This window comes from Narcine bancroftii, chromosome 9 (assembly GCF_036971445.1).
Source record: "Narcine bancroftii isolate sNarBan1 chromosome 9, sNarBan1.hap1, whole genome shotgun sequence".
Classification (NCBI taxonomy): domain Eukaryota; kingdom Metazoa; phylum Chordata; class Chondrichthyes; order Torpediniformes; family Narcinidae; genus Narcine; species Narcine bancroftii.
The window spans coordinates 115,765,802-115,792,925 of NC_091477.1; the positions used below are offsets into that span (position 1 = coordinate 115,765,802).

Consider the following 27,124-nt stretch of genomic DNA (forward strand, 5'->3'; position numbering starts at 1 on the left):
AGTTTTTCCACTGCCAATTCTGTCTCATTCACAGGGTTGTATGAATTGTTATGTATGTACCTTGACAATAAATCGGAACTTCGAACGTTGAAGATCAGACACCACTGACCATTTACCTTGGACCCCGTGACAGATTAGAACTGGCAGAGGGTCTAAAATCCCATTATTTTCAATTTGTCCAAGATACAGGGAAGTCTTTGCCAGCTGTCTCAGGTTTTGGAGAGAGGCCCAAGTGGGCGCTTTTCCATTGAGGCCTGGCTGCCAGTAAAACTTACATCACTAAGTTCTGAGGCAGTAAGAAAGGTCCATTCCTGGATGATGAGGCCAATTTTTCAGAGAGGCAAATGTGGCCCTAACAGCAAAATACAAGTCAACTGCTCAATTTCCTAGTCTCTCTGAACTAAGACCTATTCCAGAAGAGGTGGTTGCAGAAGTTTTGTCATTTAAGAGAAGGTTGGATAAGTGCATGGCTGTGAGGGGATTGAAGGGTTAGGAACAGGGAGCAGGTAGGTGGGACTAGAAGAGATCACTTAGATTGGTGCGGACTAGAGGGGCTGAGATGGCCTGTTTCCGCTTTGTTATATAGTTATATGCTTCACAGGGTACAAACGTTATAAGCTGCAATCATCAGATTTTGGAATGTTTTGAGTGCAGTTAACCTCCGGTATCCAAAATTATGCAACCGGCAGCCTCAAGCAACCAGCAAAAAAAATAAAGAAAATAAATTTAAATAAATAAGATTAAATTAATATATATGTTTAAAATTGTAAAAGTAAATTTTCTCTGAAGTAACACATAGACCTTTGGTGAAGATGGAAGCAAATATTCAGCCAGTGGAGGGCTATGGTCAGGCTTTGCTCATAACAGCTATTTTAAAAAAGTTTGAATAAAAAGGTGCTGCCCAGGATGAAGAGCTAGTCGATGCCGCACACTGTTGGAGTGACTCGCTTAAAGTGTCTCCTCGTCCTTGCTTAGCAAGAGTTTCCCAGTCAAAGGCTTTATCTGTCAAGATGGGGGAGGGGGTTTAATTATCTAAAATGTGATTGTTCGTCTTTCGGGCAGCTCCAGTGAGGGGGAGGAACCTGCAGATGCAGCGACAGTTAAATGTTTTCAAAGAATATGTCTGAAAATAAATTAAAATGCTTTAAGGTTTATAGATTCATGTAAGTAAAGTTTGTTCAGTCTAACTGCAGAAGAGTATTCTTGTCTTTTGTTTTTTAAAACTGTTTATTCTTAATGCAGTTGGTATTGTAAGAGTGAGTCTCAAGTATCCGGAAAATACAGTTATCTGCCATCTACCAATCCCCCTAGGGGCTGAATACCAAAGGTTTTACTGTATATGACAATAAAACATTCTTCCATTTAGCCACAAGTAATATTAACTGGTATTAAAGAATGAAAGCTCAGAAATCTTACTTGCGTTGCCAACTGATGTAATAATTCTCTTGGTGTGAGAGTGAAAGAAATTCCAACAGTATTGACAACAGGCATGACTGATGAAGTTAGAATGACCCATCTGACATCAACTACCCAATAATAGTATTAGCTTCATGAACACAGTTAACTAGTACGACTGAATGAGGACATGATCATCAAGTAATTCTGGTACAAAAAAATCTGGTAAATTAATCCGCAAAGACTATTGATTGCATGGCACTTTAACTGGAGACTGGAAATGGGAGATGGAGAGGCAGTTACTAATCAATTGTGGGACTGAAGGAGACTGCAATAGACCTAGAATCAATAATTCCTGCAAAAAAGGGGTGCATTCGTGATCCCTCATCCCTATTTGCACACGAAATCTTTAGCGGGTTACAGTACATCTACGAAATCGCAAGATGGGAGGAATTTGTAAGAATAGATGGGGAAGAGTGCCAAATGACACACTGTGGAACAGAGCACTTATGCCTTTATTTAGCTATGGTTATCTTTGCTTCAAAGATAACTGATCAGAGGAAATGACCCTTTAGAAGCATGTTGCAAAAGATATGACACACCACATTTCATGGAAAAACCCAAAATAAAGAATGTTGCTTGGCAGACACCAGCTCCTGATACTGCACAAAGAATAAATGAACCTGATCTTGACTGGGCATCCTGTACAATCCAGAGAACATGATGGAAGCCCTTTTGCTTCTGGGCTTTGTTGCAGTTGTTGTCGGTACAGTTCCTGGTGGTCAATATGCTGGGTGAGAGAAAACTAAATTGCTTAACAAAATGTTTTTCTTCTCTTGTTCAATTCCTCACTAACCTCCCTCCCCCTTCTTTGGCCCACATTTTTGCTCCTCCAATTCTGGCCCTCCATGTACTCCCCTCTCCTCTCTTCCACAACTCCATCCAGGCTCAAAAGCCAACAAGTTCTTCCCCTACACATTTGTCTCTCTCTTTCCCCCACTTTAAGATGCTTCTTAATACAGTAAAGCTCCTGGTATCTGGCACCAATGGGGATTGGTAGATGCCAGATCAGCGAATTTTCCAGTTGTCTGAGGTTGTGTGTCGTGTGATGGCGGAACTAACCGCCGGAGGTGGGAGCATCAATTTTAAACTTGTAATTTTTACCTATTTATTTTCCATGATTTTTTTTTTGCCAGTTGCTTGAGGCTCTAATTCCAGATAACAGGGGTTTTACTGCTCTTATCATTTAGATCAATCCTTTAGAATCTTCCATGTTTTCTTTAGCTCTGTATCAAAACTTGTCTGATGTTTTCCACCTGTTACTTCATGATATATTATCTCTGTAAAAACACCAGTAATTATACTGCTCTGGCATTGGGTACCACGTGTAATAAAGCTCAAATTTAATTCTCGTTAAAAGGGACAAGGTTTTGCGTCTGAAACCAGAAAATGAACAGCAGCTGCAGTTTTTAAGAGAGGTGGCTCACACTGTAAAGGTAGGAAGTCTGGTTGCTACCAAGGAAACTGATGTTCAGTAATCGTTAATTAAAGCAAATGATTGATTGTGTCTTTGATGTGCACACAGATTGATTTCTGGCAGCCGCCGTCCCTCGAGCTGGTGACTACAAACAGCAGTGTGGATCTCAGGGTCCCTGCAGGCTGGGTTTCCGACATTCAGTCCCAGTTGGAGAAGACTGGATTGAAGCACGAGTTAGTTTCCGATTTATATTTGACTCGGGGGCACAATCTTTGCATCACACACAGCATAAATCCAGTTCCCAATAGTGCCCAGAGCTGCATTAGTTTGCCAGAGTTCATTTGTTTTTCTCAAGGTAAACATTGTTGATGCAAGGATGACGTTTCCTCTGGCTGGCTGTGGAGAAATGGGTCACAGACTCATTTGGGATGGAGACAAGGAGATGCAGGGTAGTGATTTCCTGAAATTCTCGAGGGTTGTGCAGGCTCAGTACTAAATGTATTATTAAGGGACTCAAGACATGCAGAAAAATTATAAAGTGGCCCTTGGGTGAAAGATCCCAGAGGAACAGAAGCCTACTTCCGGTTCAACTTAAATTTTTTTATTAGGGATTAGGGAACCATGATCAAATTACTGGGTGACCACTGATGGGGAATAAGTGGGGAATTTGTTACTTAAAATTAAATTTAAATTTAACAGGCTATTTCGGCCCATGAGTCTGTGCTCCCCAATTTACACCCAATTAACCTACACCCCCAGTACGTTTCCAACAGTGGGAGGAAACCAGGGCCCTTGGGCAAAAGCCACGTGGACATGGGGAAAATGTACAAACTCCTTACAGACAGCACGGGATTCAAACTCTGGTCCTGATCGCTGGCGTCATAAAGGCGTTGCGCTGACTGCTACACCAACTGTGCCCCCCCCCCATTCCTTCAAACTCTTTTGCTTTTTAACAGGCATATAATCTTTCATGAGACAGCATGGCTGTAGGAAGTGTTCAGACGCAATATAATTTTCATCCACAAAAAGATAGTCTTTACTCAATTATAATTTCATTAAGAATCCTGAAAATGGAATTATCCCAATAAATATAACAAGAGTATCTAACTCCCTGTGCACAATTAAATAATTGCAAATTAGCCATAGAGCATTACAGCACAGAAACAGGCACTTTGGCCCTTCTAGTCTGTGCCAACGTATCATTCTGCCTAGTCCCATTGAGCTGCACTCAGTCCATAGCCCACTATCCTCCCCCTCCCATACTGTTCAAACTTTTCTTAAGAGTTAAAATTAAGCCCACATTCATCATTTCAGTTGACAGATTGTTCCGCACTCCGCATGAAAAAGTTTCCCCATTAAACTTTTCCCCTTTCACCCTTAACCCTTTTCCTCCAGTTTGTATCTCGCCTAAGCTTAGTGGAAAAAGTCGACACTATCCACATCCCTCAAAATTTAGTTTCCAAAATCTTGTTTACTTTGAAAAAAATGCAGAATTTTTGGTGTAAGGTCTGTTTTTTTTATAGTAAAGTTAAGTGGGGCCTTGTCATGCCCATTGTGCTTAAGAGAAAGTCTTTTGTTCCTAGACCCTCCTGTGGAGTCAGTTCAATGATCAATGGCTCATTACAGAAATCAAGCTTTATTAAAGAATGATTATTCATGATTAATTGGCAATCAGTTCTGATTAATGGTAATCACTATTGGATTTACTCCGATTAATCAGTGATTAATTGGTTAATCCTAGTCCAGAGCCAGTTTGGGGGAAATCTAGTTATAGTCCATAGGACATGTCCCTGAAATCACACTTGTCTGGATAATTTTGGGGGAATTGTGAAACTAATGAAAACTGTAGCCTTTAATCTTTGCAATACACACATACTGTTGCCTCATTGATCTTATTTCAGTGTGTTAATTGATGATGTGAAGACTGTGATGGAAAAACAGTTTGACCAAGTGGATCTGAGTTCAACACGCTACAATTATGAAAAATATCATGAGTGGATTGAGGTAAAACTATGACCGTGAACAAAAAAACCCAAGATTATAAATGAGTGAGCCCATTCTGATGGGAAGAGCTTTAATGTTAAAGATTATGTGTGAGAAATGCATTTGTGGAAGTTTTTCCTCTTCAATGTTCCTAGTGAGGCAAATCATTTTGTTAATGTGCTTATCATTTCAGGCATTAGTTTTTTTTTTGTCATCTACAGTAATTGGGTGAACAAAAAACAAGGAAAATTGAATTGAGCAGTGCCAGATTTTAGCCGTTTTGCAATCCAGCGAACAAAAAAGAAACGAACAAAAGCGGCAGTTATGCCACATGGTTACAAAAACCATGATTCTTGTCCCGGCCCTTTCCGTGGTTTGTCGAAAGGTGGCTGGAACAACACCACTTCCGTGCTCTCTGCAGGTCCTTAATGATGAGGAACATTTCCAATGTGCCTTCTGGAACCCTTTGCTGGTCAGGTTAAACCTACCTGACTCAGATAGGTTTGTTTGATATATCAGCTCTGCTTCAGATTTCCCCACCCCACCCAGAGGCTGTGATCTTCAACAAATCATAAATTGGGAGATTAACTCCCCCCATTTCAATTCCCTTCTCATTTTCATGCCGACAGGTCTGTCCATTGTCTCATGCTCTACCAGAGGGAAAACACCCACAAAATGGAGAAGCAACACCTCATATTCCAACTGGGCCACCTCCAACCAGATGGCATTAACATCAACTTCTCCACTTTCCATTAGGAACCTATCCCTGTCTCTCCCCTTCCCCTTTCCCTGTCTCCTTCTCTCTCTCTCTCTCTCTCTCTTTCTCTCTCTCTCTCTCTCTCTCACACTCTCTCTCTCTCCTTCTCTCATTCCCTTTCCGCCAGCCTCCTGATTTCACAGAGCCACTACCCTCCCCCAATCCATTCTCACCTTTCCTCTCTCATCCTCCCATCCATGTCCAATTATTGCTCTTTTTTCTGTCAGCCTGTGCTCCTCCCCCCAGTCTTTTTATCCAGCTGCCTGCCTACATTTTGCTCACACCTTGAAGAAGGGCTCAGGCCCAAAAATGTTGCTTGTATATCTGTACCTACTATGGACCCTGCAAGACCTGCTGAGCTCCTCCATCATTTTTTGTCCTTTTACTTATTAGGATATTAACTAGACAGTGCACAGGTTCAGTAGCCCAATACAAGGCCAAGATTCTCCAAATATTGAGGGACTATTTCCTCCAGCCACAGTGCATAGAACTAGATGGCAGAGTCTCAGGATAAGGGATTGATTATTAGGAATTGTGGTCAGGAGAAATGTCTTAATACAGGGTTAGAATGAAGCTCACTGTGCTTAATCATTATGGGGTGGAACGGTTGGTGTAGTGATTAGTACAACGCTGTTACAGCACCAACGACCTGGGTTCAAATTCGGTACTGTCTGGAAGGAATTTGCTATGTCTAAGGAAAGCATAACTGCATGGGTTTCCTCCGGGTGCTCTGATATCCTCCCCCCCTTCAAAGTTTATGGGGGTTGAGAGTCAATTGGGTCTAATTGGGCGGCATGGGCTTGTGGGCCAGAAGGGCCTGTTACCATGCTGTATATCTAAATTTAATTATCTTCCAGTACCTTCTTCTTAGCTATCAGATCACAAGGTAGGCTTGAGGCAGAGAATCTTGCATAATTGTGGTGGAGTAGGTTTGAGAGTATAGAAGGACAGCTCTTTCTATTTGGTGGCGCTGCTAGAGCCACTGTAATGGTAGCGCTGTCGTGGACCCACGGAGATACAGCGTTCTCGTATGTCCAACCACCCAATCAACTGCCATCAGCTCCTCTCAGCCCATTAAAGGAGCCGACTGTAGTTTTATTTATCGACCCACGAGGTCTATGCCCAAGATGCCGGTGCCCATGATTGGCAGCAGCCATGTGGGGTAGCAGACTCCAGAGGAGCGGAGCACTGGCACAGAAAACGGGAAGGCCAACCCCCATCTGAGAAAGAGAAGCAGAGGAGACGGCCCATGGGATGGTGACCAGAGCGGTGGACCAGTGAGGGGGGGGGGGGGTTCTGCGGCTGAAAGACCCATGCATGCGGCGGGCTGCTGGCGACTCGAAGCGAGGAACCCACGGAGGGTTGAGCGCTGCTGCTGTTGGGGAACTCGCACCGGGCTGCGGACCGCTGGAAACTGGCTCAAAACTGGCTGAAGGGGCACCAGGTATCTGAACCGGGATGCGAGGGGGTGCCGAAGGCACTGAAGGGTTCCTAATCGTGTTGGAGGTTTGGATCTGGAACTCCGGTCACCAATAGTTTGGACTCGTCTCTGTGTAACTGCAGAGGCTGCGGATGTGCAGGAGGCAAATCCACGGACATTCGGTGACTCGGTGGGGGGGGGGGGGTCCTCTCTCTTTTGCTTCTTTTTCTCTGACAGTAATGATGCGCTTCAGGGAATTTTTGCCGATGGCAAATCTGTCTGCCTTACAGCAGGCAAAAGCAATTTTGTGTAATGTGACACTGTTTTATTACATGACAATCTATTGAATCTTGGATCTTGAAATTTGAATCTTGCTTCTGTTCCTTTCTTTGTTTCCTGATTGTAAACCATTGCAGCCAGAGGGACGTGCAGGTCAGAACTTGGCATCAATTACATCGCTCAATACATGCACAAACTAGGTCCTCTTAGAGAGGACTGTAAAATCCCTGAAGTTGAATTAAGACAAACACAGCTTCTTACATTTCCCCTACTTACTCCATCTTACTATCACCCACATGCTCCTCCCACTGACCCACTATTTCTCCCTTAGTTAGTTCCACCTTTCACCTCCCTTTCCGATCAGATTCTATAATCTGCAGGCCCTCTCACCTATCTCCACCCTTCCTTCCCCCACCAGCCACTATCAGCCAATCAACCTCACCTGGATCTACCAATCCTTGGCCAGCTCTTTGCCCACTCCTCACCTCTACATACTGGCTATCTTCCCTTTTCTATTCCAGTCAACCTAAAACATCAGCTGCCCACATCCCTTCGCCCAATTCCACCCGACCCACTAAGTTCCCACAACTTATTTTTGCACTAGATTCCAGCATCTGCAGTTTCTTGTGCCTTCGTAACTTGGAATATATATATATATATATATTTTTTATTATCTATTTATTTATTTAAATTTAGACATACAGTACGGGAATAGGCCCACGGCCCACAAGCTAGTGCCACTCAATAATGCCCAATTAACCTGGACCCCCCCCCCCCATCAATACATTTTGGGAGGGAAACCGGAGACCCCATACGACGTGGGGAGAACATATAAACTCCTCACAAACAGCGCTGGATTTGAACCCCAGTCACTGGTGCTGTAACCACGTTGCACCAACTGCTACGCCAACTGTGCCACGCTCACTATATTGAGATTCTTCAAAAGCACAAGTTGCCTGAGACTGAGGGAAGGGTTTGCCCCTGTACAGAATCACTAAGAAATCAACCATTGTAGGGAAATTCTTAATTAAACTTTACAAAGAGGATAGAAAAGGAAGATCCCAAATCCTATTGTGGTCCATTTGAAATTCACCTTGAAACTTGCATTCAGAATCTGAATCAGAAACAAAGTTTCTTGTCATGAACAAGTCATGCAATTCAGTGTTTTGGAGCAACATCATAGAGCAAACATTCATATTATAATCATCTTACACCATTACTGTAAAAATATAATGGTGCAGGAAAAGTCAGGCAGTGTCATCAGGAATCTGATGGCAGCGGGGAAGAAGCCATCCTTGTGCCGCAGAGTGCTCGCCTTCAGGCTTGAATCACTCAGCAGCTTGTAATTATGTGAAGCATTTTTATAGCAAAACGAATAAAAATATAAATGGTTGAAAATTGGAGACTTATTGAGGAATAAAAACAGAATAGAATTATTTGAATAGTCTTCAGGAGAACTGCTTTAGTTTTCACTGGTGAAAAAGGAAAAACATGATTTAACTTTGATCGTACTGAAATAACATTTTCAAAAATTATGAATATGTTAAATATATTTAAGATAACAGTTGTCAGCAAATGCTGGAAAGTTAATGTTAAAGATGAGCTTACAGCTAAATTCTCTGTGGTAGATTGAATCCTGGATGGCTAAAATTGCAACTGAAAACCCAAGACTGATCTCTTGGTTCAGAATTGGAAGGAGTTACGAGCATCGCAACATCTTCATCCTCCGGGTAAAATCACTTGTTGGCTATTTCTCCTTTGAAGTCCCCACAAACATGACATTCAAAAGACATTTGGGCAGGTACAAGGAGAGCAAAGGTTCAGAGGGACAAGGGTCAAGCACAGGCAAATGGTTCTAGCTCAGATAATTAACTTGGGCAGCCTGGACCATTTGGGCTGAAGGCCCTGTATTCCTCTATAGCAGTGGTTCTCAACCTTTTTCTTTTCACTCACATACAACTTTAAGTAACCTTAAGCAACCTTAAGCAATTAGTAAGGGATTGCTTAAGGTGGGATGTGAGTGGGAAGGCAAGGTTGAGAACCACTGCTCTAGACCCAACTGCTACTGAAATATTTTGCTTGAGAAAAATTGTCATCGGCCCATTTCCTTTAGGGTTATGAAACCATGCACATAACAAGTCAATGAGGTACGATTAAGACAGTGGTTTTCAAACCTTTTTCTTTCCACTCACATACCATCTTAAGCAATCTCTTACTTATCACAGAGCACCTATGGCATGGGGAATACTTAAAGTGGTGTGAGAGTGGAAAGAAAAAGGTTGAGAATCACTACTCTACAGCCTTTTAAAATTTTTAAAGACTCTTAGATAGGCTCATCGATGTAAGCAAAATAGAGAATTATGGGTGTGACATAGGGAAGGACTAGAATGGTGTGAAGTACATTTATCTAGATCAGAACAACATGATAGGCCAAATGACCTGTACTATGCCAACTAGGTCCTGATGGTATCCAACATAGAGGGAGACCTGTGCTGCCCTTGTCCAATATAGTAATGGAGCTTGTGGCCGTGGAAGGTGCTGTCACTGGGCAAAGTCAGTCAGAGCTTTTTATAGATAATAAACTGCAATATTTCCTCCATCGCAGCAGTGGCTTCACCTTGAGAGTATCTTATTAGCAGTAAAGTGCTTGGAATAGATAGAGGAGGACATCCAAAGGCACTATCTAAATGAAAGACTTTGGTTTTACATGCTTCTCCCATAGAATAGTAAATCTGTGAAATTCTTTGCCCATGGAAGCAGTACAGGCTGCCTCATTGAATGTACTTAAGACATAGACAGCAAGCCAAAAGGCCCATTTACCCCTCGAGCCTATGCCACCCCAATTAAAGCCAATTGACCTGTAACTGATACATTTTTTAAAGTGGGAGGAAACTGGAGCACCCAGAGAAAAACCCACACAGACCTAGGGAGAATATATAAACTTCTTACAGATGGCGAAAGATTAAAACCCCAATTGCTGGCACTGTACCAGCGTTCTGTGACATCCTTTAAGACACAGATGCATAGATTTCTGAATAGTAGAGGGAATTAAGGATTATAGGGAATATGTGGGTAAGTGGAGCTGAGTCCACAGCCGGACTCAACTGGCTTTATGGCAGACTCCAGCTCTTTCTTATATTCTTAGAGTGGCATGGTTAGTGTGCGGGCTAGAACAACACTGTTACAGCACCAGCGATCCGGGTTCGAACCTGGCGCTGTCTTTAAGGAGTTTCTCCCTGTAGCTGCATTGATTTCCTCCAGGTGCTCCAGTTTCCTCCCATATGGGGGTTGTAAGTCAAATGGTGCAATTGGGCGGCACGAGCTCATAGACTGGAAGGGCCTGTTACTATATGTCTAAATTTAAAATTTATATCTGCCAATTTCTCACTAAAGGTGGGCAAGAGAACAGGTGCAACGAAGCCTACCATCTTCATGGACTGTGGAATGCATGCCAGGGAGTGGATATCTCCAGCCTTTTGCCAATGGTTTGTGAAGGAGGTCAGTGGATCAATTCTGGAGTTTGTTGAGTGAAACTTTCGAGTCAAGATTGAGGAACCAATCATTTAATAATTTCATGTTTTCACAGGCAGTCGAATCTTATGGAAAAAATTGTTCCATGACCACCCTTCTGAATAACCTGGATTTCCTGGTTGTTCCTGTTGTCAATGTAGATGGTTACATCTACAGTTGGACCAAGGTTAGTATCAGGTCCTCGTCAGAATAATTTACGCTGTGAGAGTTAGTGTGGCAGTTTTGCAAGGGTTGCGAATAAATGTAGTCACTGAAACCTCTTGATGGAAATTCAGAATCAGAATCAGGTTTATTGTCATGAACAAGTGTCAATATTGTGTAGTACAAGGTGCAAAATTCATATAAATTACAATTTCATAAATACAAGATTTAAAAAATAAATAACTAGGGCAAGAAAGGAGATAAGGAGAGGTAGAGTCCTATAGGTTCATTGTCCATTCAGAAATCTGATGGCAGAGGGGAAGAAGTTGTTTTTGCATATCAAGGAAGTTAGGAATTTGATGCAAAATCTAGTTAAGTAAAAATTGAAAGTGGGTGACTCTTGACTCTGTTTGGCATTGGTAAGATCTTGGCACAACATTTTAAATAGTCCCCTGAAGCCCAAGGCAAGGTCATAAAATTTCAAGTAAAAACTTAATGCTAGAGAAGATCAGCAGGTTAAAGAGACATAACTAACATTTCAGGCTGGAGCCCTTCATCAAGGTATGGAAGAAGCTGAGAAGTGATCAGCGGAGAGGGCTGATGGTTGCTCTCTGATAGGAGAAGAAAATCCTTGGATTTATCAGAGGTGATGGTGGGAAGGAAGGAAGGAATGGTTGACTTTTCAAGTTGAAACCCGTCATGAAAACTGATCATGCAGAGGGTGGGAGAGGGTGAGAGAGGGGCCAGTAAGGGGTGATGGACAGATGGGGAGAATGAGGGATGGAATAAGGATGCAGAGGCAGTCAAAGATAGAGGGAGAAATAAAGAGGCAAATGGAGCAAGATGGGACAGGGAAGGGCAAAGGTGGAGACATCTGCTGGAGGGTGAGACATCCAATCAAAACCTACCAGCTCTAGAATTTGAACATTAGGGAAAATGAGAATAGAGATGATGGGAAAGGTGAAGGACAAATGTGATAGGTGGAAATGGAAGGAGGAGGGAAGATGTGATTGGAATTTCTTCTTTCCCATAGATATCAACATATGGCAGTATGGTTAGCCTCACAGTAAGCACAACTCTTCTACAGCACCAGTGACCCAAGTTCAAATTCGGTGCTGTCTGTAAAGAGTTTGTACATCCTCCTTGTGCTCTGGATTCCTCCTATCCTCCAAAAACGTACAGGATTTGTTGGTTAATTGGCTGTAATCGGACATTACAGATCTCAATGGTGGGAAGGGCCTTCTAAAGTCTTATAATTTTTTTTAAATTCCTCAAATTCTAGTCAAGGGATCATCCCTGAACATAATTCTTTCAGTATAGCACCCATCACCAAACCTCTGTTCTCTGTGTTTCTTCCCTTCTTTCCCCTTTTAAGATCTCCTTCAACACTTTCAGAATGGAGATTTCAGTATTCTGTTCTATCTCCCTGTGTGGTTTATCATTCAAACTTTCTTCAATAATCGTTTCAGCGAAGTGTTTTGGGACACTTCTGCGAGTGAAGGGTGCCAGAGGAATGCAGATCAATGTTGTCATTGTTACCGCCCACAGGATCGCTTCTGGAGGAAGACACGCTCAAGGAACCGTGGCACTGTGTGTGTGGGCACTGACGCCAATCGAAACTTTAATGCCAAGTGGTGCTGTGAGTGTACAAAGCAGGATCACCTGTTAAAACAGTTGGAAGAGCATAGGAACCCCCTAAAGATTTAATTCACTTTTTTTTTCATTTTAATTTAGAGTTACAGCCAGATAACAGGCCCTTTCAGCCTACAAGCCTGTCCTGCCCAAAATGTAGCAATTAATCTACAAACCCCAGATGCTTTTGGAGGGTGGGAGAAAACCAGAGCACCCGGAGGTAACCCATGCAGGTCACGGAGAACATGCCAACTCCTTACAGACAGTGCCAGATTTGAACCCCGGGTCACTGACGTTGCACTAAATGCTATTCTAACTTTGCTGCCATTTGATCAATGAGGTCATCTAGGGGTGGAGCCACAGGAGAATACTGAGAACCAAATTGGGTATTTCTCATCTGTATTTACTCTAGGGAAGGACATAGAAGCTACGGGACTGGGAAAAGTCAATAGTGGGATCCTGAGGAAAGTCCACATGACAGAGGAGATGCTGGAGGTCTTAAAATGTATCGAGGTAGATCAAGGGTGTGGAGCGGTTAGCACAGTGCTATTACAACAACCAGGCCAGGCTTCGAATCCCATGCTTTCTCTAAGGAGTTTGTACTTTGTCCATGTGCCTGCATGGGTTTCTTCCAGTTGCTTTGATTTCAATCTACCCTCCAAAATCGTACCGGGGGTGTAGGTCAATTGGGCCGAAAGGGGGCCTAATCAAACTGTAAAGGGCTCAGTATTGATCTTTGGACAGGTACAATGATAAGAAAGGTTTAGAGGGATATGGGCTGAGTGCCGGCAACTGAGAGGAAACCCTGGTCAACATGGACAAGTTGGGCCAAAGGCTCGGTTTATGTGCTATGAAATTCCATGACACTGTAACTCACAAAGAGGAGGACCGCTAAGCGATCTGCATCTATAGACAGAGTACTTAAAAAATCCAGCTGTGGGATTTGTGTCCTCGAATCCGACTTGCTGTCATAATGATATGTGAGGTGAAAGGAAGGGAGGGGGATAAAGAAAGGAGGGGGGATGGCTGAATTGTAAAACACAGGGATGCTGGAGGAACTCAGCCGATCTCCCAGCATCCGTAGGAGGTAAAGATATCTTAGAGACGTTTCGGGCCTAAGCCCTTCCTCAGTTACGAGACCAGCTGAGTTCCCTCAGCATCTCTGTGTTTTTATTACAACCACAGTATCAGCAAACATCCGTGTTTCACTCTGTGCACAGCTGATCGACTGGTCACTGTATATCTGGTCCATCACCTTTACAACAAGGTGTAATTGCTTGGGTTTACTCTTTGGTTTGTTTTGTGCTAACTTCATTTTAATCAACATCCATCCCATAATTAATTAAGTTCAACTTATTAAGATGAATATTTTCGTAAATTCATTTTCAAAACGTAGAAAACATTGAGTAGATTTACATAAGTCGGCACAACATTGTGAGCTGAAGAGCCTTCACTGTGCTGTAATGTTCTATATTAGTTTTCATAGATTGAATTAAAAAAATTTTTTTGGTAATTGGAGGTAGTGTGTGGCAGGAGGGCAGAGCTCTGACTGAAAGAACATAAGTAAACTAACAAGGATTTCTGGAGAATAGTTCCAGAACCCATGGCCTGTTCACTGTTTGGAACCCCCTGATCTTCAAAGTGTGACCAAGGCCTTGGGAGTCACATAACCAATAAGAAGTTCATGGCATCTGGGTGAAGAATGATCCAGCCCAATACCTGGGTCACTCAGTTCTGCGCTGTATGTGAGATCGGGCGATTATAGGGAGACAGTATAGTGAAGAAGGTGTTTGCTTAGGTCAGGGCATTGTGATCTGGAACAGACGCATCATGTTACAAATATAGGAGATATTGGTAGAGCCTCTACTTGGAGCATTGAGTGCAGTATTGGTCACCAGCGACGGGGAAAGTATCATGAAGGTCAAGTGGGTGAAAAAAAGATTCACAAGAACATTATTGGGACTGTTTGGCTTCAATTATGAGAGGCTAGATGTAATTCTCAACATTTTTCTTTCCTCTCACATAGCACCTGAAGTCATCCCTTATCTACCACAGAGCACATAGGGATGACTTCAGGTGTATGTGAGTGGGGGAACCACTGGGCTCGATAGATGGGGACTTTTCTCCCTGGAGGGCAGGAGGCTGAGGGGTGACCTTAGAGCAGGGGTGGCCAACCTTTTAATTTTTAATTTTTAATTTAGACATACAGCACGGGAACAGGCCATTTTGGCCCACGAATACGTACCAGGGGTGTAGATTAATTGGGCGGCATGGACACGTGGGTTGAAATGGCTTGTTCCCATGCTGTATGTCTAAATTAAAATTTAAAAGTTTGGCTACCCCTGCCTTAGAGGTTTTATAAAAATCATGAGAGGTTTAGAAAAGGTAAATAGTTGTTTTCTGAGGATTGGGGAATCTATAACTAGAGGCTGTATATTTAAGGAGAGAGGGGAAAGATTTTAAAAAGGGACTGAGGGGGACCTTTTCACACAGAGGGTATGTGGAAACGTTTGCCAGAGGAAGTGGTAGAGACAAGTACAATTGTATCAGTTATAAGACATTTAGACAGGTACAGGGATAGGAACGGTTTGGACAGATATGGGCTGAGCACAGGAAAGTGGGACTAGCTAGGTCATCATTGATAAATTGGGCTGAAAGGCCTATAAAATTAAATAGCACATACTCCACATGGTAACCGTAACTTTGTTTCAGAAGTAGCTAATTAACAGTAAAATACTTTGGATTGTATATGTCAAGTCTCTTTCATTCTTATCTCCAGCCGTTGGTGCCTCAAGGAACCCATGTGATGAGACATATTGTGGGTCCCATGCAGAGTCTGAGCTGGAGGTCAAAGCTGTGGCAAATGTCATCCGTAAATACAAAGGGATCAAGGCTTACATCACAATTCATTCGTACTCTCAAATGTGCCTCTTTCCATATTCCTACACCTACTCATTGACTTCCAACTACAAGGAACTGGTAGGTGATGAGCATTGTTTGTTACTGTGAGATTCGGGACAGCGAGATTATTGTTGTGGGGGGTATGTGTGTGCACCGTGGTTCAGAAAAATGTTGTACAGTCAGATGATGATGAACTTGACTGTTAGTTCACCATTCCACAATGGCACCCAGGACTCTGTGATAATGTGCATCAAGCATTATCACAAATGCAGGGTGATCATTTTAATTACATTCATAATGGGAGCGTTCAAGTCAAGTCAAGTTTATTGTCACCCGATTGCACAAGTACAACCCGATGAAACAATGTTCTCCCGTCCTCAGTGCAAAATGTGTAGACACTCAATCAGACGTAACACGTATACAGACAAACAATAAATATGCAGGACAAGTATTCATATATACAAATAAATAAATTTTGTTTCATGAATATGAGGGTCTCAGATGATCAGTGTGAGCAGTTCTTTCAGTCATTCAGCGTTCTCACTGTCCTTGGGAAGAAGCTGTTCCTCAGCCTGGTGGTGCAGCTCTGATCCTCCTGTATCTCTTCCCCGATGAAAGTTGCAGTGCGCAGGTACCTTGTGATGCCTTTAATCCTTTCTGAAGTGGTATATCACTATTCAGCAGGTAGAAGCCATCAGCACAGGACAGGTGCCCAGGGTGTAATGGACTAACTGTGGACTGTTCAGAGTCAGAATCAAAATATTTAGTCATGAACGTGTGTCGCAAACTTCGTTGTTTTGCAGCAGATTTACAGGCGCAAAAAATTGGAATAAATTATATTTTTTAAAATAAATAAAAGAGTGCAAAAGAAGAGAAAAAGTGTAGAAGTGTCTATGGTTCATTGTCCATACAGAAATCTGATGGTAGAGGGGAAGAAGCTGTTTTTGTACCATTAGGTGCTCATCTTCAGGCTCCTGTACCCCCTTCCTGGTTATAGCAGTGTGAAGAGGGCATGGCCTGTGTGGTGAGGGACCTTGATGATAAAGGCTGCTTTCTTGAGACACTGCCTCTTGTAGATGTTCTTAATGAAGACTAATATCTATGATGGCGTTGGCCAAACTCACAACTCTCTGTAGCCTCTTCCTTTCCTGTGCATTGGCACCTCCGTACCAGACAATTGGGGAATTTTGGGTCAAAGTCACATGCATCTTGGCTGGTCTTGACCAGGAAGCCACTAAACACCCATTATGATCAAAGAGAGGAACCCTGCCACATGAAATCTTTGCCTGGTGGGGTTCCAGGGCATGAATCTGCATCTCCCTTCAGTGACACCCCAGATCAGGGAGTGACGGAGAGGGAGAATAAATGCTGGCATGGTATGTAAAGAAGAGAAAGCATATGGACAGCCATTGGGTCACTGGAATGAGGCAGATATTTGTGCAGGGTGGTTGATGCAATGATGAGCCAAAGCAACCTCCGAGCTTCTCTTCAATCAATGTCACTGCTACATAAGGGCCTCTGTGGTCCTCCCGAGGAATTCCCTTCACTAGGATCTCAGGGAGTAGTGGATGAGTACGAGAGCCAGGTTGACCTCAGTACTTCATGAAAAAGGTTCAAAGTTTTCCTTTTATAGTCATATAATAACACAAAAATATAACACATGATATTCTTCAAATTTTACCTGCTTTGAGACAAATGAATAGTCGTCATGAGGATTGCCTGCTGCCCTGACAATGAGAAAGAGAAGTAAAGAGAGACCCTTCAGCGACTCTAAGTGTCCGTGAATTCACCTCCAGCACTCTCGCAGCCTCTGCAGTTGCAGAGACTCCTGTTCAATCCATTGACAGTCTAGATCTAAAGCTCCGATGTGATCAGGAAGCTTTCAGCACCCAAGGCCCTTCGAGAGCCCTCCTTCATCTCAACACCCTCTCGAACCTTGGCCCCAATACCAGTGCAGTCCCAGGAACCACCACCTGTCCCTGATGATCTGTATTTTTTGCATAGTTTGGCAGAGAAATCCAGTTCAAACCACATGGGCCAACTCTCCAACATTGGATTAACAAAAAATCTTTTCCTGCTCATCTTAGTTTAATTTTAAATTTTAAGAGAAACAGCATGGTAGCAAGCCCTTCTGGCCTGTGCTGCCCAAGCACACCCATGTGACCAATTACCCTACTAACCCCGTAGGTGTTTGGAAGGTGGAAGGAAACTGGAGCACCTGGAGGAACCCCATGGTGAAAATGATGCTCTCCATTCATTTCTATACCTATTCCCTGACATTTCCCCACCCTGCCCCAGAGTCTTTGCCCGACATTTTCCTTTGATAGACTGCGCATTTGAATCTTTCCTAATCTCCTGCGCTTGCTTCTAAACTTGCCTAAACCAAATCAGTCATCTAGGTCCCATCACCTGGCCCCATCCATCTCCACTCTGAGGCTCTCTGGTTCCCTCTGGTGTTTTCACACACGATTTAGTTGGATGAGGTTGTTGTGGCAACTTGGGTCAGTTTGTACTGTACATTAATGACCAAAGATAGTCCCCAGGGTACAGGAGTAAAAAAAAAATAGAGGGCATAGATTAAGGTCAAAGGGAAAAAGATTTAAATAGGATCTGAGGTTCATCATGTTTGATATGGAAGGAGGGTGGTTCCATGGAAAGAGCAGCCAGGGGGAAGCAGTAGAGCTGAGAACATTTAGAACATTTCAAAAAGACTTGGACAGATACATGGGCCAACAATGAGCATTCAAGAGAGGAGGCTGATGCAATAGGGACATTCAAAAGACTCTTAGATGGGCACATGCCTGTAAAAAAAACTAGAGGGTCATGGGTGAGAGGCAGGGAAAAATTAGATTCCTGTTGAGTAGGTTTACATAGGTCGGCACAATATCATGGGCTTCCAGGCCTATACTAAGCTGTAATGTTCTACATCGGTACAGTTGAATTGGACCCTTCCATCCAGTCAATCCATGCCCAGCATTTTGCAGAACTAATCCTAGTTCCCTCTATGCCTCACTAAATATTTCTTAAATGTACTCATTGTATCTGCCTCTATCACTTCTTCTGGCAGCATGTTCCAGATGTCAACCACCCTCCATGTAAAAATCCCATCAGATCCCCTTTAAAACTCCTTCCTCTCATTTGCCCTCTTGTTTTTGACACCTGACCACAGGAATAAAGATTCCGTCTGCTCGTAACTTTATATACCTGTCTCGGGGCAGCCCTCAGCCCCCTACACTCCAGGTTGGCAAAGAGGTTAGTGCAACACCTTTACAGCATCAGCGATCGGGACCAGGCTTCGAATCCCATGCTGTCAGTAAGGAGTTTGTACGCTCTCCCCATGTCGGCGTGAGTTTCCCCCGGGGGGGGGGGTTCCAGTTTCCTCCCACCCTTCGAAATGTACCGGGGGTGTAGGTTAATTGGGTGTAAATTGGGCGGCACAGACTCATGGGCTGAAATGGCCTGTTACCGTGCTGTACGTCTAAATATAAATTTAACTTAGAAAGCAAGTCCAGCCTATCCATTTCATTCAACACAACCACATCCTTCCTATCATGCAGTGGACAGATCTGCACATAATGCTACAAGTGCAGCCAAATCGGTCAAAGCAGAACTAGGAACATATTATATGCTACTATGATGTCCTTTCATTGCAGTTTATCTCACAAGGACAGACACCAAATTGACAAATGAAGGAAAGCAGAATGTTGTTCTTCTCTATTGTGATGCACTGCTGAGCAGTAAGCAGACTGTACACCGGGTTTTATTCAGTTAAAAGTCTCTGCTACAATGGTAGCTGTACTAGTGGCTTCCGAGTGACTGGCTTGGGAGGGGCCAGCTCAGGATTATATCCCGGGCAGTTGTTTGACATCCGGCCGGGTGGAGTTGGGTCTATTCAGGTTGGCTGATTGACAGCCAGACAGGTGAGTTCTGCCCTCTTCTTGCAGGTAGATTTCCCCCCTGCAGTAGGCTAGTGGTGTATCAACACACCTACAAAGGGGTTGGAGTTTAAAAACAGAATAGAGAGGGAGGAGGGTGTGTCGCCTGGAATATTACAACCAGTTTTTGGTCACCTTAACTAAAAAAAAAGATTTGGAAGCAGTGCAAAGGAGATTCACCATGTTAATTACTGAGATGAAAAAGTTGTCCTGTCAAAGGAGACAAAATAATTTGGGCCTATATTTCTTGGAGTTTTTTTGTAAAAAAAAAGAGTGGTGACTTTACTCAAGCATATGTGACCTTAAGGGTAGATATTAGTAAGTTTTCACCAGTGGAAACTTGAAGAAGGGGACATAACTTTGCATTCAAGTTCATTATCATCTGTCTGTGCATGTACATCCAGAGAAAACAACATTTCTCTAGACCACGGTGCACACTCATACAATGCACAGCACATAATCACATACACACAAACATTAAAAAATATAAAATAAGTGTGTATAACTAATCTAGAAAATTTTTTATTCAGTTTCATGTATAAGAAATCCAAGATTGCACAATACCACTCATCAATATCACACCCTGTGAGAAGAAACTATTTCTCAACATTGCAATTCCTGATTTTGATGCTTCTGTACTTTCTTCCTGATGGTAGCAGGTCAAAGATTCGGTGTTAAAGCACAAAAATGCTGGAGAAACTCAGCAGTTCATGCAGCATTCATGGGAGGTAAAGATATATGTGGTAGGATGAGGTATTACACCACCGTAATAACTGTGTGTACTGGCCTGGAGTGCCCCTTCCTTCCCTCTGACCCCTCCCAGGAGATTCCTTAATAAAGGTCCCAGCCCAAAACCTTGAGCCTGCTCAGATCCAGGCCAGATGCTCTCTGAGCCCCAGCTAACATCTAAGCTAATAGATCTACTGCCTCATGGAGTCACTCGATTGCCCATCTATATATAACCAAACATTTCAGGCCTGAGCCCTTCTTCAAGGTACAAGAGTATCGAGTGATGGATGGTAGGGATCCCCAGTCATTCTTTGAGCCCTATTTAATCAACACTCCCTGTAAACATTGTCAGTAGAGAAAGGGAGAACTTCTGGGCCTTTTTAATGACCCTCGTGGTATTGCCTTGTAATCCATTGCTATGCAGTTACCCTACCAGAAAATGATGCAGCCAGACAGAGCACTCTCAATTCTGCTGCTGTAAAATGTTAAGATCAGGACGGATAGCATTGACCTACAATCATTTAAAACTGAGAGGTAGAAATTTGGGAAACATAGTTAGCAGTTAGGGCAAAGCTATGACAGCACCAATGACCCAGGTTCGAATGTAAGGAGATGGTACGTTCGCCCCCTGACTTGCATGGGTTTTCCCCAGGTAGTTTGGTTTTCTCTTACCGTCCAAAGCGTGCAGGTTTGTAGGTTCATTGGGCTGTTATTAGGCATCATGGGTCTCAAAGGCTGGAATAAGCTTCTACCATATTGTAAATTTTTTTTTGAAAATCTTCTAGCAGAAAGCTATGAATCCCTAGAATTCTCTAGAGATGTGGATCAGTATTTTCTGGAGGGAGGGACGGAGGGGTGAGGAGGCACAAAAGAGGACGCGACCAGCTTAAATTAGCTGTGATCGTATTAAGGGCCTAGCGGCTGACTTCTCCTTCCTTGTGTTTAAAAAATAGAGCATTTCAGCACAGTTCTAGGGAGCTACCGGAAATATTTTAAAAAGCAAATGGTATTGATTGGCTTGCTCTGCTCAGATCCAACATGGAGTTGATGTCCTCCTTCAGTGTCACAATTGTTCTTTTTTTTCTCCTTTTTCTTGTTCATCGTAAGGAAGAAATGAAAAAGCGAGACTCTACTCCACCCCTTTCCCAGTATGATCGCTGGGAGAGTTACTAAGTCATCTTCCCAAACGCTTCACATCAGGATACAATGCTATTAACAAAACTTGGGGTGTAAATGGTTGTCGGAATAAATCCAAAAGGCAAATCAGGAGAATTTTCTACACCCAGAGAATGAGGAAGTGATGGAATGTGTTACTAAGTGATACTGATGATGGAAATCACAGTAAATGGAAAGTTTACATAGAACATTATGTTCCATGGCACGACTAGTGTAATGGTTAGCGCGACACTGTTAAAGCACCAGTGACTGGGGTTTGAATCTGGCACTCAGTGTGATGGCACTGATTTACCACAGCTTATAAACAAATAAAGAATACACTCACTCATTTCTTCCAGCACACCATGAAGCCAACTTTCTTTTATTATTCACTAGGCACAACATTTCTTTCTCCAACTCTCTAAACACCATCCAGCTAAGCTCCTCTGACCTTCTCATTGGCTCACTGACACACAGGTGATCTTGACACTCTCACTCTCCTCCTCCTGCATCTGAGATCATTCACCCGTATACTTATGCTTAACACCCCCACGCATGCACGCTATTACCGCCACGCATCGCATTGCTTACGTCATCAGTGGCGGTCAGCACTGCTCCCAATGAAGGTCAGTACGCAACCGCGACATGAGTTTGTATGTTCTCCCTCGGGCCTGCGTCAGTTTCCTCCATGCGCTTGAGTTTCCTCCCACTGTTCAAAACATATTGGTGTTGTAGGTTAATTGGGTGTTGTAGGTTAATTAACAGGCTCGTGGGGTGAAAGGCCCTGTTATCATGCTGTATGTTGAAATTAAAATTTAAAAATTACAGCACAGTACAAGCTTTTTGACCCACAATGTTGTGCCAACCCATATATACCCTCCTCACCTCATAACCCTCTATTTTTTTTTTCCATCCATGTGTCTGTGTAAGAGTCTCTGAAATGCCCCTATTTTTCCAGCCTCCATCACTACATCCAGCCATGCATTTTAGGCACCCACAACTCTCTGACTAAAAACTTTCGCCTGATATCTCCCCTACACTTTCTTCCCTTCATTTTGAACGAACATAGAGAAAGGGAGTTGGGAAGTTGTTACAGCTGTATAACATGTTTTACACATCCAGAGGAGGTAAAGACCTCTAACCAATGTTTCAGGCCATCCAAGTATTTTTTCTTCAATGTTATTGACCCTATATTCACCACTCATTTCATACTCTCACCATTGACTGTGTGAAGAAATTTAAACATTTCACCTTTCACCCTTAATACATATCCTCTGGTTTTTGTCTCACCTAACCTCAGGAAAAAGCCTTCTTGCATTTACTCTATCCAAACGTCTCACGATTTTTATTATTTTGCTCTTGTCCCAAGAAAGCCCAGCAGCGCCTCTACTTCCTACAAAGGCTGATGAAAGTTCATCTCCCACCCTCCGTCCTCATTACATTCTACAGAGGATGTATCGAGAGCATCCTGTGCAACTGCATCACCACCTGGTTTGGAAGCGGGTCCACCTCGGACAGCAAGACCCTGCAGAGGATAGTGAAGTCAATGGAAAATATTATTGGGAGATCCCTTCCCACCATGATGGACATCTACAACTCTCGATGCAGGCGAAAAGCAATAAACATTGTGAAGGACTCCACACATCCCACATGTAGACTATTCACCTTTCTGCCATTGGGTAGGAGGTGCCCATTTACGTCCAGATTGGGCAACAGTTTTTATTCCCCCAAACCATCAGACTCCTGAATCCCCAGAATAGATGTGGATAGGGTACTGTAGTCTTTTACTGTATATGTCTAAATATTTTAATGTGTTTAACTTCTATTCTAACTTATATTTATGTAAATATGCTCCATGGTCCAGGAGAAACGCTCTGGCATCTTTACCGGGCGAGCATGGTATGAACTCTAAATAAAGGTGACTTGACTTTGTGTTTCTTTGATCTTATTTCAGAATTTCATTGCCAGGAAGGCAGTCAAGGCCTTAAAGAACCTTCATGGAACCCAATATACCTATGGTCCTGCTGCATTCATAATATGTAAGTTGTGAAAACTATTCAGTTTGACGTGCCCATGCCTGCCAGCAAACAGTTGGAAAGAGGCACTGTGCTTGCTTGACCAAGCCAGTGAGCTGGGCATTGAGGGGCTGAGACCCTGAGGGCAGATGATGCCAAGATTGGAGGTGTTGGAGAAAGGCTTTCAAAGCTTACAGAGGGATGTGGAGCAGCTGGAAAAATGGGCTGAAATATAGTAGATGGAGCTTAATGCAGACAAGTTTGAGTTGTTACATATTGGAAGGACAAACCAATACATGGTCAATGGTAGGGCACTGAGGAGAGAATAGAGCAGAGGAATCTGGGAATACAGATACATATTTCCCTGAAAGTAGTATAACAGGTAGATAGGGTTGTAAAGAGAGCATTTGACATATTGACTTTCATAAATCTTCGAAAAAGTGTAGGGAAGATTTACTGGGATGTTGCTGGAACTTCAGGAATTGAGTTACAGTGAGAGGTTAAACAGGTTTAAGTCTTTATTCTCTGGAGCATAGAAGAATGAGGGGAGGTTTGAAAGAGTTTTTTTTAATTATGAGGGGGATAGAGTAAATTTAGGAAGGCATTTTCCACTGAGGGTAGATGAGATACAAACCAGAGGACATGGGTTAAGGGTGAAAGGGGAAAAGTTTAAGGGGAAGATTAGAGGGAGCTTTTTGACACAGATAATGGTGGGAGTGTGTGGAACATGCTGCCAGCTGAAGTGGTGAATGCAGGGTCAATTTCAATATTTAAGAATAAGTTGGGAAGGGTATGGAGGGCGATGGACTGAGAAATATTTCAGCACAGACTAAAGGGGCCAAAGAGTCTGTTTCTGATCTGTAATATTCATTGGTTCCATGGAAGTCCCTCCGAAAACAGAGGTGGGAGTAACGAAAAGGTGGTAGCGATGGTGCTAAACAGAGAATACATTGATGGAAGTGTGTGGATATGACACTAAGGATGTGAAAAGGCTTTGAACAGTTTTCTTTTCTTTTTGTAAACAATTTATCATGAATAAAGTTTATTTTTGGATAAAAAAGTGATCCCCTTCCCAAGAAAGAGTCCAAACCTGATCACCATTCTATGGAGGACACCAAAGCTCCATCACATTATTAGCACTACCCAACAGAGGTAACAGGGACAACAGTTTGCATTTCTGCTCAATATCTGGTGAAAGGGACCAACGAAGAGATCATGCTTTATTTTACAATTATTCGTCTGAAGGAAGAACAAAATAAAATGGTCTTTCCCACAGATTAGGGTTGTACGATTAGTGTTGTGGTTAGTCTGTAAGGAGTTTGTACATTGTCCCCACATAAGTTTCCTCCAAGTGCTCCAGTTTCCTTCAACGTTCTTAAGGTGTATGGAGTGTGTAGGTTAATTGGCCACATAGCTGTGCTGGCTTTCGGGCCAGAAAGATCTGTATCTCTAAATTTAAAAAAGGTCTCCCAATTTCTATCTCATATTGCAAAAGCCATTTTGTGTAAGAATATCTTGACCGCTCTGCTGAAGAAAGGTTATGGAGAGAGTTGAGGGATCAGATCCACCTCAGTGTTTACCTGGTACAGACTAAATGGAAGACCTCCTTCTCTGCTGTAACCATTCATACTTATACTCCAACCCTTTCTAGATCCTTCGGCTGGAGGTTCAGATGACTGGGCTTTTGATTTTGGGGTCAAGTACTCTTTTACTTTTGAGCTCCGTGATACAGGCAAATATGGCTTCCTGTTGCCTGAATCCCAGATCAAGCCAACATGTGAAGAAACCATGTTGGCAATTAACTATATCGCTACTTACATTGCCAATCTTCCATAGAGAACAAGAAAATTCTGCAACTGCTTCGGTGCACATTTGTTTTATCATGAGAGAAGAATTCAGAGATCTTCTGGTTGATTTGTCTCTCTTTTGTTCATGGTGTGTAAGATAATGTGAGTCTATCTTCCGTTTCCCTGTTATTCAGCTCACTGTTTCTCTTTCTGTCAGTTTTTTTTTCATTTTCCTCCTTCTTCATCTCCCTCTCTGCCTGTCTCATTGCTCGTTTCCTCCCTGGAACAGGGGATGGACAGAGCCTGTGGTGTACCAAAGTTAAGATCACAGTAGAAAAGCCCCATCTTGAGGATCTGTTTCTATAGCTCCAATTACTCGGACTCTTCCACCACCTTGTATCCTTACTCCTATAGTTCTCCACTCTCCAACCAGAACGTTAACTCCACTTCATTACCAGGGGTCTGGTTTCCTCTCACCTTTCAAGACACATGGGAGTTGGAGGTTAATTGGGCGCAACAGGATTGATCTGTTACCATGCTATATGTCTAAGTTAAATTAAATCTTTTGATCTTTTCCCACCAGCTCGATGGTCAGTTTGTCCATCATCTTTTCTCCTCAATTCCCTCTCATTAACCGAGCTAGTCTTTACGTCCATTGTGCTGATGTTTCCACCTCCTACCTCCAACCTCATGGGCCTCACCACCTCAGCCCTACCCTCCAACTTATTTCCAAACTTGACCTATTGTTCTCTCTTACTATTCCTTTAGTGAGCTCACAAGAGACAGAAATACATGGGGATTAAGCAAGTAGCAAATGGGAGATTCATTAGCGACCAGTCTTGTATTGAATTTTCGCCACTGTGTCAGTTTTAATCTTTCTATTTGATTTCCAATGTCAAAAAAAAGTACTGGTGATTTTTTTTTTATTAGCTCCGAAAGCCAACATTCTTTTGAAAACTGAATTCATATTAGCATTGTAAATATGTCTCTGATTCATTTTCTATGATTTGCACAAAATAAAATTTATTTGTTTCAAGTCCACTGTCAGTTCATTCTCACTGATGTACCCACTCAATAAGAACTTCAGGCATAGGTTGCAATTTGTCATGTGCTGTCAAATAATTTGAAACATATGAAAGCAGTAAATGATCTCAGGTAAATATCTTCCTTCCCATACATGAGGGAGATGGGGTCTGAGGGAATGGTGACTTTCAAAAGAGAATTCATCTTTATTTCTAAGAAAACTGCAACGTGTCGGGTAACAAGCAAGAAGAGTGGGATTAATTGGCAGTTCTTTCAGAAACCTGACAAGAGCTAGATGGTGTTATTTATTCAGTAATTCTAGTGATTCTAAGGAAGCACAGTAAACTCAAGTTGCACAAGCTTTGCATTTTCTTCTGGGCAACAGCTCTGGGAAAGATACAAGTCCCAAATTCTTGGCTCTCAAATTATATGGTGACACTAAATGATGCATGGGAAAGGGATAAGGTCCTGCAGATGCTGCCTTCTGGATTTCTCCAGTCAGGTTCTCCAGACAGAGCTTCTTTTTACCTTCCCGTGATCCCACGTCCAATTCCATGGAAAGCAATCCTCTGCCCGCTTCTCCCTGGTTTGTAACTTTGCAGAAAACCCCAAGATCTACAGAGGTTGGAATCTTAAGCAGACAATGAGAAGCAAGAAGAACTCAACAGGTCAGGCAGCAACCGAGGGTAGAACAGGAGTAGTCAACGTTTCAGGATAGGGACTCTTTATCAGAACTAAAGTCCATTAAGGTGGGGGGGGGGGAATAGATAAAAGAGGGGAGAAGATGGGGGGGCTGAGGTGATATACTGAAGGCAAGTTAGAAGAGAGAGAGAGGTAGAGGGAGACATCAATGGGAGAGGTGGGGATATCAGAGCAAAGCAAGAACAGGAGTGGATAAAGAAGAGATGGAAAGAGTGGAATCAGATATGGGTGAGGGTTACATAAAATTAGAAAAATATTGATG

At 42.8% G+C, this 27,124-nt stretch overlaps 1 protein-coding gene across 1 annotated transcript; it reads left to right on the plus strand.

The window, feature by feature from the left end:
• Window positions 1-2,022: 2,022 nt before the first annotated feature.
• On the plus strand, window positions 2,023-26,173 carry LOC138742674 (carboxypeptidase B-like). The gene is made up of 11 exons (XM_069897405.1): window positions 2,023-2,189; window positions 2,816-2,891; window positions 2,981-3,105; window positions 4,774-4,876; window positions 8,940-9,041; window positions 10,705-10,809; window positions 10,898-11,008; window positions 12,532-12,622; window positions 15,395-15,594; window positions 23,290-23,374; window positions 25,002-26,173. Exons 1-11 carry the CDS (start codon window positions 2,116-2,118, stop codon window positions 25,184-25,186), a joined length of 1,257 nt encoding a protein of 418 aa, XP_069753506.1. The 5' UTR covers window positions 2,023-2,115; the 3' UTR covers window positions 25,187-26,173.
• Window positions 26,174-27,124: the final 951 nt, after the last annotated feature.

Excerpts from the sequence above, each read along its gene's own strand:
- LOC138742674 (XM_069897405.1), top strand. The coding sequence starts at position 2,116 with ATGATGGAAGCCCTTTTGCTTCTGGGCTTTGTTGCAGTTGTTGTCGGT. Across the intron at positions 2,892-2,980 it reads AGGTGGCTCACACTGTAAAG|ATTGATTTCTGGCAGCCGCC; the intron begins GTAGGAAGTCTG and ends ATGTGCACACAG. Across the intron at positions 11,009-12,531 it reads ACATCTACAGTTGGACCAAG|GATCGCTTCTGGAGGAAGAC; the intron begins GTTAGTATCAGG and ends TACCGCCCACAG.